The sequence below is a fragment of the Wyeomyia smithii genome, chromosome 1, assembly GCF_029784165.1.
Source record: "Wyeomyia smithii strain HCP4-BCI-WySm-NY-G18 chromosome 1, ASM2978416v1, whole genome shotgun sequence".
NCBI lineage: Eukaryota > Metazoa > Arthropoda > Insecta > Diptera > Culicidae > Wyeomyia > Wyeomyia smithii.
In genome coordinates this window covers 144259288-144275102 of record NC_073694.1, presented here as the reverse complement: position 1 = coordinate 144275102, position 15815 = coordinate 144259288, and the positions used below count along the sequence as shown (strand labels likewise).

At 37.6% G+C, this 15815-nt stretch overlaps 1 protein-coding gene across 1 annotated transcript in view; it reads right to left on the bottom strand.

Annotated features, from left to right (window-relative positions):
* Window positions 1–15815, bottom strand: part of LOC129718566 (hemicentin-1) — a 396754-nt gene that overhangs the window by 40354 nt on the left and 340585 nt on the right. The window contains exon 14 of the mRNA XM_055669452.1: window positions 11445–11586. Coding sequence (XP_055525427.1) covers window positions 11445–11586 — 142 coding nt within the window. The remainder of the gene's footprint in view (window positions 1–11444; window positions 11587–15815) is intronic.

Sequence of the window (15815 nt, the reverse complement as noted above, 5' to 3'; positions counted from 1 at the left end):
TTTTGAAAGGGATAGCAAGACCACCCAAATACAATCAAGAAAACAATACGAACCAGGAAAAATCAAACATTAACGGACACGTACAGTCAAACGAGCTCTAGTGAGTAAAGAAACAAAGGAAATCTGACTCAAGCGTCAGTCACAGGAAATAACAAAGAGAAAGCTGCGGTATATCTATAGGCAGCGAAATACGATAAAATGATGTTTAAACATCCTTTATACTTAGAAAGTCTCCCAGTAGAGCGAAAAAATGGCTAGAAACAAACAAGCAAATTTCAAGCCGTACGTAGGAGAGAACTTTCAAAACTCACCAGTTAAGCCTTTACGCAATTTACAGCGCTGGGTTCATATGAGAAAAACTCATCTCAAAAATCATCATTAAAAGCCGCACGTATGAGTATTTTAGGGAATTAACAGCATAAGCATTCTAACCCCACTGGTGAAGTTTTGTACGGTTCTCCCTCACCCATTTTAAAAAGGGCATCGGTTGTACTGGGCAAAGATATTCAAATCGAAAAAGTAGAACGAATACGAAGACAAGGAACGAACAGAATGTAATTTCACACACATACAAAGTGCACCAGAATTATTGCAACAAAAAACAGAGAATCATTAGCCATGTTTTTGGGAACTTATAAAACTCAAAAAATAATTATTGAGTAAAAACAATTAAAAACAACAGCTGTTTCCACACAAACAAAAAAACGTTTAAAATTAACACAAATTTTCGCTCGTCTCACGTAGCCTTTGTTATGGTTTTTGCTGGAGTGACCGCCGATTCGCGAACCGAGTTGTTTTTCGTCGTAGAAAGACTAAGAATCAATGATGATTACTACCTGGATAAGATATTGAAAAAGAATGTGATGGGTTGGGCTTAGAAAACGAATAACAATCAAAACTGGAACTTCATGCAAGACGGTGCCCCGGCTCGCACAAAGAAGAACGTTCGAGACTGGTGCAAGTCCAACTTTCCTTCTGTCATCACCAATGATATGGGGGGTCTCCAAGCTCACCAGATCTCAACGTAATGGATTTCTCGGTTTGGGGGGATGTTATAAGCAAATGCCTGCTCACGAGAACACACAAGTTTGGACGACTTGAAGAAGTCTCTGCTCAATTTGCTGGAAGGAAATTCCTCAAAATAGCATACGGTCCGTTGTCGAGTCTTATCCTAAGCGTCTCCGAGCGGTCATCAGAGCTCAAGGAGGACACAGTGAATGAGTTGTTGTTTTTTAACTGTTTTCACTAAACAAATTATTTTTATATCAAAAGTTTTGTCTTACTTGCCAAAAACGCCGTTAACGGTCCTTTGTTTCTTGTTGCAATAATTATGGCGCTCCTGTAGTATCACGGTAAATTTTGAAGGTATAGAATTACCAAACAAAAATTCGACTTGCGGATGCCGCTTCAAAACAAAACTGCACATATTTCCGGTTGCCAAAACTACCAGAGTTTTGAAGACAAACCCTAAGATCGGGTGATCAATGCATGGAAGATACAGATGACAGGACATACACAGCAAAAACAAACAAGAGACGATTTCGGAGATCATTCGACACGATAAAAAAAACTCAGTTGAATTGTTTTGAACTCCTTTCAAACTATGATTCGAAATTCCCAGAAATCGAATCAGAATGGTAGAAATAGAAACAACAAAACTGAAAACAGAACAGAAAAATACAAACAAAAGTTGGCAAAGCATTGTAGGAAGGATGGTTTTGGGGGAGTCGAAGTTCTAGTTAGAGAGGATGTAAATTTCACAGAATTGCAGCTTTTGCAGTGGAACCCGACAGTAGAGATTAAAATGAGAAGCCTTCCAGATAACAACTTCTGTTCCAAAGTGCTGGGAAAAATTACAGATATATTCAAATTCTTGGAATCAACGACGGATAAAGTAATCGTGAATTCACCGCAAAACACTCGCTCCGTGGAAAGCCTGGTGTAAAGGGTAAAACAATGTTCGCAGGAAAAGAGGAATCCAAACTGATTCTACTATATGGGTCATGCCATACGAAGTGACCACGAAAAAGCACAAACTTGGACACGACCATCACAGATTTTGCTCAAAGTTGGGAGAATTATTCAACTACTATCACTTTGGAAAAATCCCAAATTTGGTGTCGATTGGAATCAGTGCTGATAAAAGTCATTTCCCAGCAGATCCCCAAAATTTTTTCCAATAAATATCGAAACATCAACTGCGACAATATGTACTACACTGACGGATCACTTCTTGATGGGTCCACTGGCTTCGGTATCTTCAATAACAATTTAACCGTCTCCCATAAGCTCGATAATCCTGCTTCTGTTTACGTCGCAGAATTAGCTGCAATTCAGTACACCCTAGGGATTATCGAAAAAATGCCCACGGACCATTATTTCATCTTTACGGACAGTCTCAGTTCCATTGAGGCTCTCCGATCGATGAAAGATGTTAAGCACTCTCCGTATTTCCTGGGGAAAATACGGGAACATCTGAGTGCTTTATCCGACAAATCTACTCAGATTACCTTAGCGTGGGTCCCTTCTCACTGCTCGATACCGGGCAATGAGAAAGCGGACTTTTTGGCTAAGGTGGGCGCAACAAACGGTGATATTTATGAAAGACCAATTGCCTTTAATGAATTTTTCGCATTTGTACGTCAGAATACGATCATCAGTTGGAAAAATTCTTGGACCAAGGGGGAACTGGGAAGGTGGTTACATTCCATAATCCCCAAGGTATCGACGAACCCGTGGTTCAAGGGGTTGAATGTAGGTCGGGATTTCATTTGCGTGATGTCCCGGCTTATGTCCAATCACTATAGATTTGACGCGCATCTCCGTCGTGTTGGGCTCGGGGAGAGTGGTATCTGTGCCTGTGGTGAAGGTTATCACGACATAGAGCACGTTGTTTGGTCATGCCCTGTATACCGTGACGCCAGGTCTAGATTAATAGCTTCCCTGCAGGCCGAAGGTAGGCAGCCGGCTGTTCCTGTTCGTGATGTCTTGGCAAGCCGTGACCTATCCTACATGTCCCTTATATACGTTTTCCTGAAATCCATCCACGCCCCAGTTTAGTCCTATCCCCTTCCGCCTACATCCAACCAACGACAAGGATCCGGAAACAGCAACTAGACCCGCACGATACTCTCAGGCCCCGAGGGAGACAACCCAATATGCCAGTCCGTAATATCTTGGCCCAGCAGCGGAACATATTCAATATGCTGCTTACCTATGGCGATGGAAAACCATCAAACAACAAATCAGTGCTTTTAATGCAAAACATTCTAGCTTAAGTTAGATTTAGTTTCAGCTCGTAGTCGGCAGCGAGGATAAAAAATTTGCTCTTAGTTATTAAGATACTTTAGAAAGTAAGCTACCAGATATAATTGGCGCCGTTAAACATTGAATTGTATTTGTGCCGTGTCAAATAAACTATAGATGAGGAAAAAAAAGTCATTTTCCCCAGCAAAATTCTTCGAAAATTACAGCCAATCATTTTCAATTTAGACTTCCAATGATCGCAGCACTCTTTCAGATACACTAGCGCATCGTTCACGGTTACGGAATAAAATTTGACGACAAATCCAACCAAATGATCTCCACTTCAAAGCGAAAAAGAAAAACAAACAGTCCACTCAACCAAAATAAACCTCACCGAAACACTTTTTCACTGTCACAGACCGATGCCTTGACAATATTCGTTAACTGATAAACTGATTTTGTTGTCTTGCTTCAATCGCATGAAATATAATGAGGTGTTTTGACAGTTCACTTCCATGCAAAAAGCGGGAGAGGAGAACTCTGAAAGGATTGTAAAAAAATTACGTTGCATAATCCTTTTTTTCACTTTCACTCAAGAGTGTCAACAAATATCAACCCTGATTGGAATACACCCCGCTCTGTGGGACCCCCTGTTTATTGCAAAGTCACGCATTTTTTGTTCAAAATCTCTTTTTTCTTTTTCTTACAATTCATAGACGTAAGATGTCCGAAAAATACTGATAGATGATTTTTGAAGAAAATAAACCAAGGAATCCAGAAAAAATATAAGTTTTGACCGGAAGTGTTGCCAGATAATTTATTTTTGTATTTGAAAACTAAATTTACATTTTTCGGCAAATGTAGCCATTTTTGTTTTCAATTTGATAATTTCATCGTGTTCCTTGGAAAATTTCACATAAGATACAACTATCATCCCGACATGAGCCAATCTCGAGATCTAGCATTTTTACAAAAATAGTTCTGAATTTCGTAATTAATTTTTCGTAAAAATGCTATATCTCGAGATTGGCTCACATTACCATGGAGTGATGAGTGTTTCTTACGTAAAATTTTCTAAAAAATACGATGAAACGATCAAATTTAAAATAAAATTAGCTGCATTTGCCGAAAAATTCAAATTTAATTTTAAAATACAAAAATAATCCATCTGGCAACACTTCCGTTCAAAAATAATAATTTTTCTGGATTCCTTGGTTTGCTGTCTTCAAAATTCACCTATCACTATTTTTCGGGTGTCTTACGTCTATAATTTATAAAATAAAATAATTACGAAGTTTACAGCTTTTTTCGTAAAAATGCTATATCTCGAGGTTGGCTCATATTACCTCGGAATGATAGTTATTTCTTATGTCAAATTTTTCAAGAAACACGATGAAATGATCAAATTTAAAATAAAAATGGCTGAATTTGCTGAAAAATGTAAATTTAGTTTTCAAATACAAAAATAATTTTTCTGGCAACACTTCCGGTCAAAACTTATATTTTTTCTGGATTCCTTGATTTCTTTTCTTTAAATATCATCTATCAGTATTTTTCGTACATCTTACTTCTATGAATTTTAAGATAAAGAAAAAAGAGATTTTTGACAAAAAATGCGTGACTTTGCAATAAAGAGAGGGGTTCCACAGAGCGGGGGGTATTCCAATCGACACCAAATTTGGGATTTTCCCAAAGTGACAGTAGATGAATAATTCTCCCAACTTTGAGCAAAATCTGTGGTGGTCGTGTCCAAGTGGCATGTACACTTTCTATGGAATGACCCATATGACGGTCAAACAACAACGACATCGCTCATGAACTTTGCTTCTACGGCGTTCGATTTCTCCTTTGCTCTAAAAAATTGGCAGCGAGTGCAATTTTGAATGTCACAATCGTTATGTAAATTCAAACGGAAGTGGAATCAACTGCTTCCAACCACAAAACATGTATAACGCAGAGGAGATGCAGTTTATCCCCGAAGAGTCAATAGAAAAAGCTATTTATATCATAGAGAATAAAAGAGAGGATTTTTTAAAATGATGGAGCAGTGTAATAAAGAAAATAATAGTTCACTATAGTTACGGTACTAAAAGCAACTAACCTGCAAGTTTTTTTTTAATATGGAAAAATCTGAGTTTCGAGTTTTGATCAAACACTACTATCTACGCAAGATAATGATATCCGAGACTTAAACCAAGCTGGATAGGTAATACCCAGTGGTGGGCACCGCTAACCGAAAATTTAGCGACGCTAATCGCTAAGTCGCTAACCGGAAAATTTAGCTCGATAATCGCTAAACGCTAAACGCTAAACCCACATTAGCGGAACTTTCGCTAATCGCTTTTCAATATGTAAATAGTCTTATCGCTATATTTTTTGCTCGTGTTTTGTAAGATTTGGACCACTTTTGATCTGTTTTGGTTAAACAAACGAAAACAATTACTTTTTAAAGCTATTTACAGTAAGAGGTTTACGATACGGTATTCTTATTTGATTTTGTTTAAACAAGAATAACAAAAGTTATTTAGCAGACGACAGCGAAATCTCTGTTACAGGAGCCAAAGCTGCCGATTTGCAAGGACCATTGCAAGATACCTTGGACAATTTGTCTGCTTGGGCTTTACAGCTGGGTATCGAATTCTCTCCGAAGAAGACTGAGATAGTAGTTTTTTCTAGGAAGCATGAACCTGCTCAGCTTCAAACACAATTAATGGGTAAAACGATTTCTCAGGTTTTGGTACACAAATATCTTGGTATCTGGTTCGACTCTAAAGGCACCTGGGGTTGTCACGTGAGGTATCTGATGAAAAAATGTCAACAAAGAGTGAATTTTCTTCGTACAATAACCGGACAATGGTGGGGAGCCCACCCAGGAGACCTTATAAGGCTTTACCAAACAACGATATTGTCTGTCATTGAGTACGGGTGTTTCTGCTTCCGCTCCGCAGCAAACACACATCTGATCAAACTGGAGCGAATACAATATCGTTGTTTGCGTATCGCCTTAGGTTGCATGCAGTCGACCCATACGATGAGTTTGGAGGTCTTAGCTGGAGTACTACCATCGAAAAACCGCTTCTGGAGCCTGTCTTCTCGTATTCTTATCAAATGTGAGGTCTTGAACCGTCCCGTGATTGAAAATTTTGAAAGGTTAATCGAACTTAATTCTCAAACCCGTTTTATGACATTCTATTTCCATCACATGTCCCAAAATATTAACCCTTCTTCGAATATTCCAAATCGTGTCGACTTATCAAATACTTCTGATTCTACTGTGTTTTTCGATACATCCATGATAGAAGAAACTCGTGGAATCCCGGATCATTTACGCGTGCAGCAGATCCCCAAAATTTTTCCAATAAATATCGAAACATCAACTGCAACAATATGTTCTACACTGACGGATCACTTCTTGATGGGTTCACTGGCTTCGGTATTTTCAATAACAATTTAACCGTCTCCCATAAGCTCGATAATCCTGCTTCTGTTTACGTCGCAGAATTGGCTGCAATTAAGTACACCCTAGGGATTATCGAAAAAATGCCCACGGACCATTATTTCATTTTTACGGACAGTCTCAGTTCCATTGAGGCTCTCCGATCGATGAAAGATGTTAAGCACTCTCCGTATTTCCTGGGGAAAATACGGGAACATCTGAGTGCTTTATCCGAAAAATCGTTTCAGATTACCTTAGCGTGGGTCCCTTCTCACTGCTCGATACCGGGCAATGAGAAAGCGGACTCTTTGGCTAAGGTGGGCGCAACAAACGGTGATATTTATGAAAGACCAATTGCTTTTAATGAATTTTTCGCACTTGTACGTCAGAATACGATCATCAGTTGGCAAAATGCTTGGACCAGAGGGGAATTGGGAAGGTGGTTACATTCCATAATCCCCAAAGTATCGACGAACCCGTGGTTCAAGGGGTTGGATGTAGGTCGGGATTTCATTTGCGTGATGTCCCGGCTTATGTCCAATAACTATAGATTTGACGCGCATCTCCGTCGTGTTGGGCTCGGGGAAAGTGGTATCTGTGCCTGTGGTGAGGGTTATCACGACATAGAGCATGTGGTTTGGTCATGCCCTGTACACCGTGACGCCAGGTCTAAATTAGTAGCTTCCCTGCAGGCCGAAAGTAGGCAGCCGGCTGTTCCTGTTCGTGATGTCTTGGCGAGCCGTGACCTATCCTACATGTCCCTTATATACGTTTTCCTGAAATCCATCCACGCCCCTGTTTAATCCTATTCCCTTCCGCCTACATCCAACCAAACGACAAGAACACGTTAAGACCCCGGATCCGGAAACAGCAACTAGACCCGCACGATACTCTCAGGGCACGAGGGAGACAACCCAATATGCCAGTCCGTAATATCTTGGCCCAGCAGCGGAACATATTCAATATGCTGCTTACCTATGGCGATGGAAAACCATTAAACAACAAATCAGTGCTTTTAATGCAAAACATTCTAGCTTTAAGTTAGATTTAGTTTCAGCTCGTAGTCGGCAGCGAGGATAAAAAATTTGCTTTTAGTTATTAAGATACTTTAGAAAGTAAGCTACCAGATATAATTGGCGCCGTTAAACATTAAATTGTATTTGTGCCGTGTCAAATAAATTATAGATGAGGAAAAAAAAAGTTATTTAGCTTGCATTGAAAATAGATACTCTTAAAAAAAGTTTTCATAAAAATTCAATAATTATCTGAATCGAAAAAGTAGAACCAAAGTTGTCATAATTTCAAGCGCATTGCAATTTACCAAAGTTCTTGGTGTGCCGAAAATTCAATCTAGACCTTGTGCTTGTTCTTCAAAATGCTCCTGTGGTTTGTACGATAACTGAAACTCCATTCCAGTATGTTCATCTTTCGAAGCAATTTACGTACGCCATCAGCAATTCACAGTTTTTCTAAATATTTCTATTGTCGCTTCTCTACAAAATTTAGCGAATTAGCGATTAGCGTTTCGAAGGCCAAAATTTTAGCGACGCTGACAGTTTCGCTAACCAGCTCAAAAATTAGCGAAATCGCTAAATCGCTAACTGAATTTTAGCGTCGCTAATTAGCGAATTAGCGGAATGGTGCCCACCACTGGTAATACCCGGACTCTGCACTGTCGATTTGAACGATTTTCGCTGAGTTTCGCTGAGACCGTACGAGCACAGTTGATGCTAAACGATCTGGGCGCCCAAAAGAGGTCACTGCACTAGAAAACGTCGAGTAAAATCCATGATATGGTGTTGAATGATCCCAAAGGGAAATTACACACTTAAAATTTATTACCTGGTCTCGGCGTGTCTCAAAGACATTGTTCCATTAGAAACTCTTCCCAGCTCATCTTCGTTGATGCTTGCTCTATCGGTTTTCCTTCTGTTGTTCCGAACCAGCTTTAGGACTGAGAATCAGTCTAAATCGATTCATGTTGATAAACAGCAATCAAATACAAATTTGGTAAGTGTCCGAATGTGTCCCATTAACAATGTCAGAATGTGCCCCACCACCATCCGAAGACAAATCTTAATTTTATCTAATAAATAATATATTTGTTTCCCCGTTGTTATCACGTCTTTCCATTACATATTAGTGACGAACCAAGGTGCTGTACTTAAATTTCTAAATCTCTCACAAAGAAATTAGAAAAATCCTTACAACTTCAAGTTCAAACGTTTGAAAACATGTATGAAAAATGGCACTGTGTTGTTTTCGTAAGTAATAAACAACCAAGAGCTATCAAACTATATGGTAGCTGTTTGTGGAAGGGCTGCCAACTTACTCATATTTTTTTGGATGAAATTTGCACCATTTGTTTTTTTTTAAACTCTGTCCGAAACTGCCCCCCTTTCCCCTATCTATCATTAGTAGATTTTGTAGGGTCTAAAACTAACAGCTTTGAGCACTTTTAAGCATCCCTAAACAATATCCGATTGATCTGGAAATTAACACAGGTAATTTTTTGGGCCAATAAACAAAATACACGTGGTTGGTTTTTAAAATTTGACATGACCCTTCTGTTGCCACCCTAATAAACATAAACTTAGTATATGAGGAATAATTATTCTAGAAGTTTTTTTTTCGAGACCCCACATGGTATACCTTTTGTATGATTGAATCATGTTCGATGCCATTTTTATAATACAAGTTTTCCATAGTTTTTTAATTTTAGTGTGAATTGATGTTCTTTTTTGGTTTACGCTGAAAATTTGCCATTTTACCCAGGGTTTTTAGACCTGAACAATTCTCCAATGGTCCCCAAACAGTTCAAATCTCCTAAAAGGTCGTCGATGGGCATATATTGCATTCAAAATAATTCCTACAATGTTATACGTTTGTTTTGAAGAGTAATTCAAGTTATTTTTTAGCATAAAAAGTCTTCCCTAAAATTTTTAAAGAGTGTAACTTAGCGTATTTTTTTTCATAATAACGGTATTTGGAACACCGTGGGGAAGCATTGGATCTATTAATTGATTTTTTCTCTAAATTGTGACTACTGTAACTAACTGATTATGTAGTGAGAAATACGTGTATTTTTGTTTGGATTCCTAAAATTATATCACACACATAAGACATGCGTAACACTCAGGAAAAAATCTTCCTTTATTGGTACAAAATAAACTACTCGAATGGTATCATCCTCCGAAAAAAAAGTACTGTTTGAGTAGTTTATGAAGGCGGTGTACCTGCGCAGCCCTGCATTTGTCTCGTTCCCAATTGAAAATGCTACATCGATTTTGTAAAGAACTTCTTGACATTTCCTTATGAGATTTTCTTTGAGGCTCGATAAAACCGAAAAATCTATCGTTTGGTTTGTTATTTGTCGAGCAGTTGGACAGGACGGAGCACGGGGTGCTGTGGGGCAACGTGTATCGCCAGTACAGTGCTTTTCCGCTTTTATCAACAGTCGTTTTTATCACTACTCGTCAAATTCACGCTCGATTTTCTCACGGTTTTTTTCGTTTTTATCACGCTTTTTTAAAAAAAAAATTTAAATCAAGAATCAAGTACTTCCAGTTGTAGAAAATGCATTCGAAACATCATTTTCACTTGTGTCTTGTGTCCTTGCATGTATATAGTTTAATGAACTCAATTTGTTTGATCAATTTTCTGAGGACACTAATTGTCATATCTGTTACAAATAATTTGTGTCATAATTTTGAGAAAAATGAACCGTGAAATACGTATTCCATTGACTTTGAAGCAAAAATTACCTATTATTAGAGCAGTTGAGAAAAAAGATCTGTTAACAACTCCAATAGTCCTACAGTTTGGTCCTCATAGAGCGTGGACTTAAAAATTATAAAATCTAGCGGTTCCACAATTTTACATAAACAAGCATTAGACTCTGCTAGCTATGCTAAAGAATGGGCAGTACAGTTATATTGATATTTCATGTATAATAACCGGGAGAAAGTCCACAAAAATGCAACGGAGAAAAATGTCATAAACTAACCTTTTCTTGTTAATTTATTTTTATCTTAAACCTATATCCCCTCCAACCATGAAAGTGCATCATTTTACTCAAAATATCATAAATTTCAATTGAATCCAACACAAAAAATTAAATTTTTATCATTTCACTTAATTCACGGTTTCGACAAATTCACGGTAAAATTTTTTTTGTCCGTGATAAAATCGAAAAAGCACTGTATTACGTATGTGTTATGTATTTGATTATATCATATTTATACTTATCAAAGAAAAAATTGAAATATGTATTGAATGTCAATAAATCTCAGGTACGCTCTCTCTCTCCAATAAAAAGTAGAACTGCACCGCCTTACGATCACTGACCTGTGTACGAGTACAAAAGTGATTGAAAACGGATAGCGTTCTTTATTGTTATCCGGCACCAATCAGTCTCATCCAAAGGTCAGGTCAACCTACCAAGTATGCTCATGAATGGAAATCTAGCTAAATCATTGCTCCCAAGAGTCCATTTCAACAAGACGAGGAAAACCTCTCATCCATCAACGGGTGTAATCCGTCGGCAACTAGCGAATGATATACAGGTCCTGTCACAGCAGATATCATCAGCAACAATTTCCCCTTCCTGTCAGGGAAGCTAGAGAAGCAGTCTTCGTACTTTACGAGTACTAGCTGTTAAAGCAGGACAGCGCCGCAGGTGTACCGGAACCTGCCCAGAAGTGCTGAGCAGCCAGAGTGTAAAATTTCAACACGATTTGTGTAGTGGCACCAATCTACTCACCAGTGTACTTGGCTACACCCTTGAAGGTGATATCATCCACTATCACCGGCTCGGAGCGACCTTTCGCATTCGCTGCAAACAGAATGATCCGGTACGAGGTGCCGGGCTCCAGATTATCTAAGAAAAATTGCACCGGAGGATGCTGGAAAGTAGAGAAAAACAGAAAAGAGAAAGAATGATAAAAATGTTTAGTATGGCGGTTTCAGTCAACCGTGAAAAGGTTGTAACCAGGATTGAAACCCGTCTGGGCATGAAATGTTAGATTGGATCGCCAGCGGTGCGGTCTAGGGGCGGTAGATGAGCACGATGATAATAACACTTTCCCGGAACAGAACGGGTAGTGCAGAACGGAACAATTGAAAACAACGAGCAAACTTGTTACGACTATCGCAGTTTACAACGTTGAACTGTGCGGCCGTAGCTCCTTTGAAATGGGACAAAATAAATACAGTAGATACAAAATTTAACTAGAATATGGGAAAAATCAAAACAATGCACATTCCCGTTATTATGCATTAAAATAAAAAATAATTAATAAATTTTAAAGTTATGATAAAATGTTTTCAATCCACCCGTTGGCGCTGGTGCCACAGTGCTATCGAAAGCAACAGCGTTAATAATGGCAGAACTGAGTTTATTGCGGTTTGCCGGCGGTTGGTAAAAGGAGTGCAAAAATAAGTCTCACAATCAGGAGAAAAAAAAACCGGTACGAGTAGTTCTACTTCTCTTATTTTCCTGTCGAGCACTTTTTCTCAGACGATGAGTGGTTACTAATTGAGGCGAATGCTCAACCCGAATTGAAGTTGGCAGAGTGTAGTGCTGCTATAGTCCTGCTTCAATACCACTAAATGCAACGCTGATTGGTATACGTACATTAAGGCTGAACCGGATCTGGGAAAAAGTGCTGAACCGCAAACGTTAGCTATGTGCTAGCAACGTGTCGACTTTTCCAGGATAAGCATGAAACATAAGAAGCGTGAAGATATCGCATTAAAAGTTTTACGCTAGTCTTGAAGCATATGTTTTGCTTTCCCTATCGGGAAGACTATAATTTTCCTCGGAAAGGGAGCTTCCAGAGAACAGATTGTGCACAAAATTTGCTAGCGGTGACCAATTTCAACGTTTACTTTTGTCGAAAAACGCAGAACGAATCCCAACAGCAAGTGATTTATAACAATTGACTCAGTTCGATGACCTCAGAAGCTAACGAAAGCTCCTGCGTTCTGAGCAAAACAACATACATGGCTTCACAAATGACCTTCAAAGTGAATTTTGTGTTCCACTGTGCATTGGAATAATTGTTGCGACGATAGTTAAAATTTCAAGTTCCGTTTGAACTACTCACAAGATAGGAAAGATCAAGCCATTTAATTCGGCGAGGGATTGTAATTTCAATCCACCGCCATAACCTAGAATTCAATCAAATCTATAACCAAGGACAATGCCGTTTCGATTTTAACATGGTCAAAAAACACTTTCCGGTGAATCTATTAACCCGTAAAGACCCGGGACGGAACTTTTTTTTAGAAAATGGTCGTTCTCAGCGATGCTGCGGCCGATTTGAGTAAACTCGGAATATTATTCAAGGGGAATAGTTGCTCTAAGTTTTAGTAAGGGTGCCACCCCTCTGAACCCCTCCCAGTTTATGTGAGACCCAAATATGTCTGTGCCTTTTTTTATTTTTTCCTACTGATTGAACAAACGCATGGATTTATCATACGTATCAAATGTCCTTTGCATCAAATTATGTCGAGTAGATGAAATACGATTAACAAAAGTAAATTTTGAAGTTACCAAATTATTTCAGTGCAAAATCACATAACTACGTATTTTCATAGAAAGTCAAAAAAGATGTTCTACTGAGGGAGATTGTAGCTGTGTCCTTCAAGTTTTCTACTCTACATTTTTAGAATTAGGTCTTCTAAGTCCAAATATGTTAAAAGATTCATTCTAGCATATACAGATTTTGAGAAAAACAAGTTTGAATTCACTAAAGTACGAATTTTCATGGAAATTCGATTTTCTCAGTCTCTCACAGTAGGTGTCTATTTTGTTTTTCCATTTTTAAACTTTGCATTTTTAGAAAAAGGTCTCCTGAATTCAAATATGGCGAAAGATTTATTCTAGCATGAACATATTTTGAGAAAAACAAGTTTGAATTCACTAAAGTACGAATTTTCATGGAAATTCGATTTTCTCAGTCTCTCACAGTAGGTTTCTATTTTGTTTTTCCATTTTTCAACTTTACATTTTTAGAAAAAGGTCTCCTGAATTCAAATATGGCGAAAGATTTATTCTAGCATGAACAGATTTTGAGAAAAACAAGTTTGAATTCACTAAAGTACGAATTTTCATGGAAATTTGATTTTCTCAGTCTCTCACAGTATATTTTTGTTTTATTTTTCCATTTTTTAACTTTGCATTTTTATAAAAGGTCTCCTGAATCCAAATATGGCGAAAGATTTATTCTAGCATGAACTGATTTTGAGAAAAACGAGTTTGAACTCACTAAGGTACTAAGGTACTGACTAAGGTACACTAAGGTACACACTAACACAAACGTTTTGCGGTGCCAGTGCTCACATCGATTTTTTTATCTTCGTTGGTTTGGTTAGTTATTCGTAGTTCCGACCGTAGTCTCCGTATAAATTGTCCAAGAAAACAAACAAAAACCCTATCGTCCGCTTTATTTACTCTAAAGACTAATCACAAGCCACGTGACTCTTTTTTTTGTTTTAAAACTTGAAAGGCTTTAATTTTTTTTTCAGTTCGTATATTTCTAAACCAACCCGAGATTCCGTATGGTTTATAAATATACGAATTCTGCTCTATGCTATGAACCAAAACTTTGATACCGAGTTGCTGGTATCTAGTTAGATACAGATATAATTACTTGTCTAAGACGTACATACTTTGATAGTTTTAACCATGTTTCACTCAAAATCTGTTCATGCTAGAATAAATCTTTCGCCATATTTGAATTCAGGAGACCTTTTTCTAAAAATGTAAAGTTGAAAAATGGAAAAACAAAATAGAAACCTACTGTGAGAGACTGAGAAAATCGAATTTCCATGAAAATTCGTACTTTAGTGAATTCAAACTTGTTTTTCTCAAAATCTGTTCATGCTAGAATAAATCTTTCGCCATATTTGAATTCAGGAGACCTTTTTCTAAAAATGCAAAGTTTAAAAATGGAAAAACAAAATAGAAACCTACTGTGAGAGACTGAGAAAATCGAATTTCCATGAAAATTCGTACTTTAGTGAATTCAAACTTGTTTTTCTCAAAATCTGTATATGCTTGAATGAATCTTTTAACATATTTGGACTTAGAAGACCTAATTCTAAAAATGTAGAGTAGAAAACTTGAAGGACACAGCTACAATCTCCCTCAGTAGAACATCTTTTTTGACTTTCTATGAAAATACGTAGTTATGTGATTTTGCACTGAAATAATTTGGTAACTTCAAAATTTACTTTTGTTAATCGTATTTCATCTACTCGACATGATTTGATGCAAAGGACATTTGATACGTATGATAAATCCATGCGTTTGTTCAATCAGTAGGAAAAAATAAAAAAAGGCACAGACATATTTGGGTCTCACATAAACTGGGAGGGGTTCAGAGGGGTGGCACCCTTACTAAAACTTTGAGCAACTATTCCCCTTGAATAATATTCCGAGTTTACTCAAATCGGCCGCAGCATCGCTGAGAACGACCATTTTCTAAAAAAAAGTTCCGTCCCGGGTCTTTACGGGTTAAGGCTGTCGATTCGAGGAAATAATGAAGGTTAGCATTTTTTGTTGAACACCATTGAAATCTAGTAAAACATACTGATTTTTATCATTTCACCAAGTCCACAGTTTCGTTAGAATCACGGGAATATGTTTTTTTGACCGTGATAATATTGGAACAACACTGTAATTAGAATTTTGTTTCAATTTGATATTTGACTCAGGAAAAGTTTAAGATTGAATTGCATTGCGCACATTATTGGCAGTGAAACAAATTAAAAAATTACTTCTATTTTCACTGACTGAGGGTGCGTTGAAATTTAAAACTATAATTGATTATTTGAAATTAATTTTTGAACTTTAATTCCACAACATTATGAGTTTGATTTATTGCTTTGATTGCTATGATTGCTATGATTGCTTTAAACATAGAATTTGCCTTAACATACAGCCTTCATAAGATCGAAAGTAACCAATTAGGGTAAGGAAAGGCTTAAGCCGTGGCGCCTATTTTAATCAGTCGAAGGAAACGGCCCTCAAACACCTGAATTTCGATCATTATCATTTTACAATCATTATCATTTTACAATCTGAAAACAAATACTGACAGGGAAAAAGATAGAGAACAAATCGATA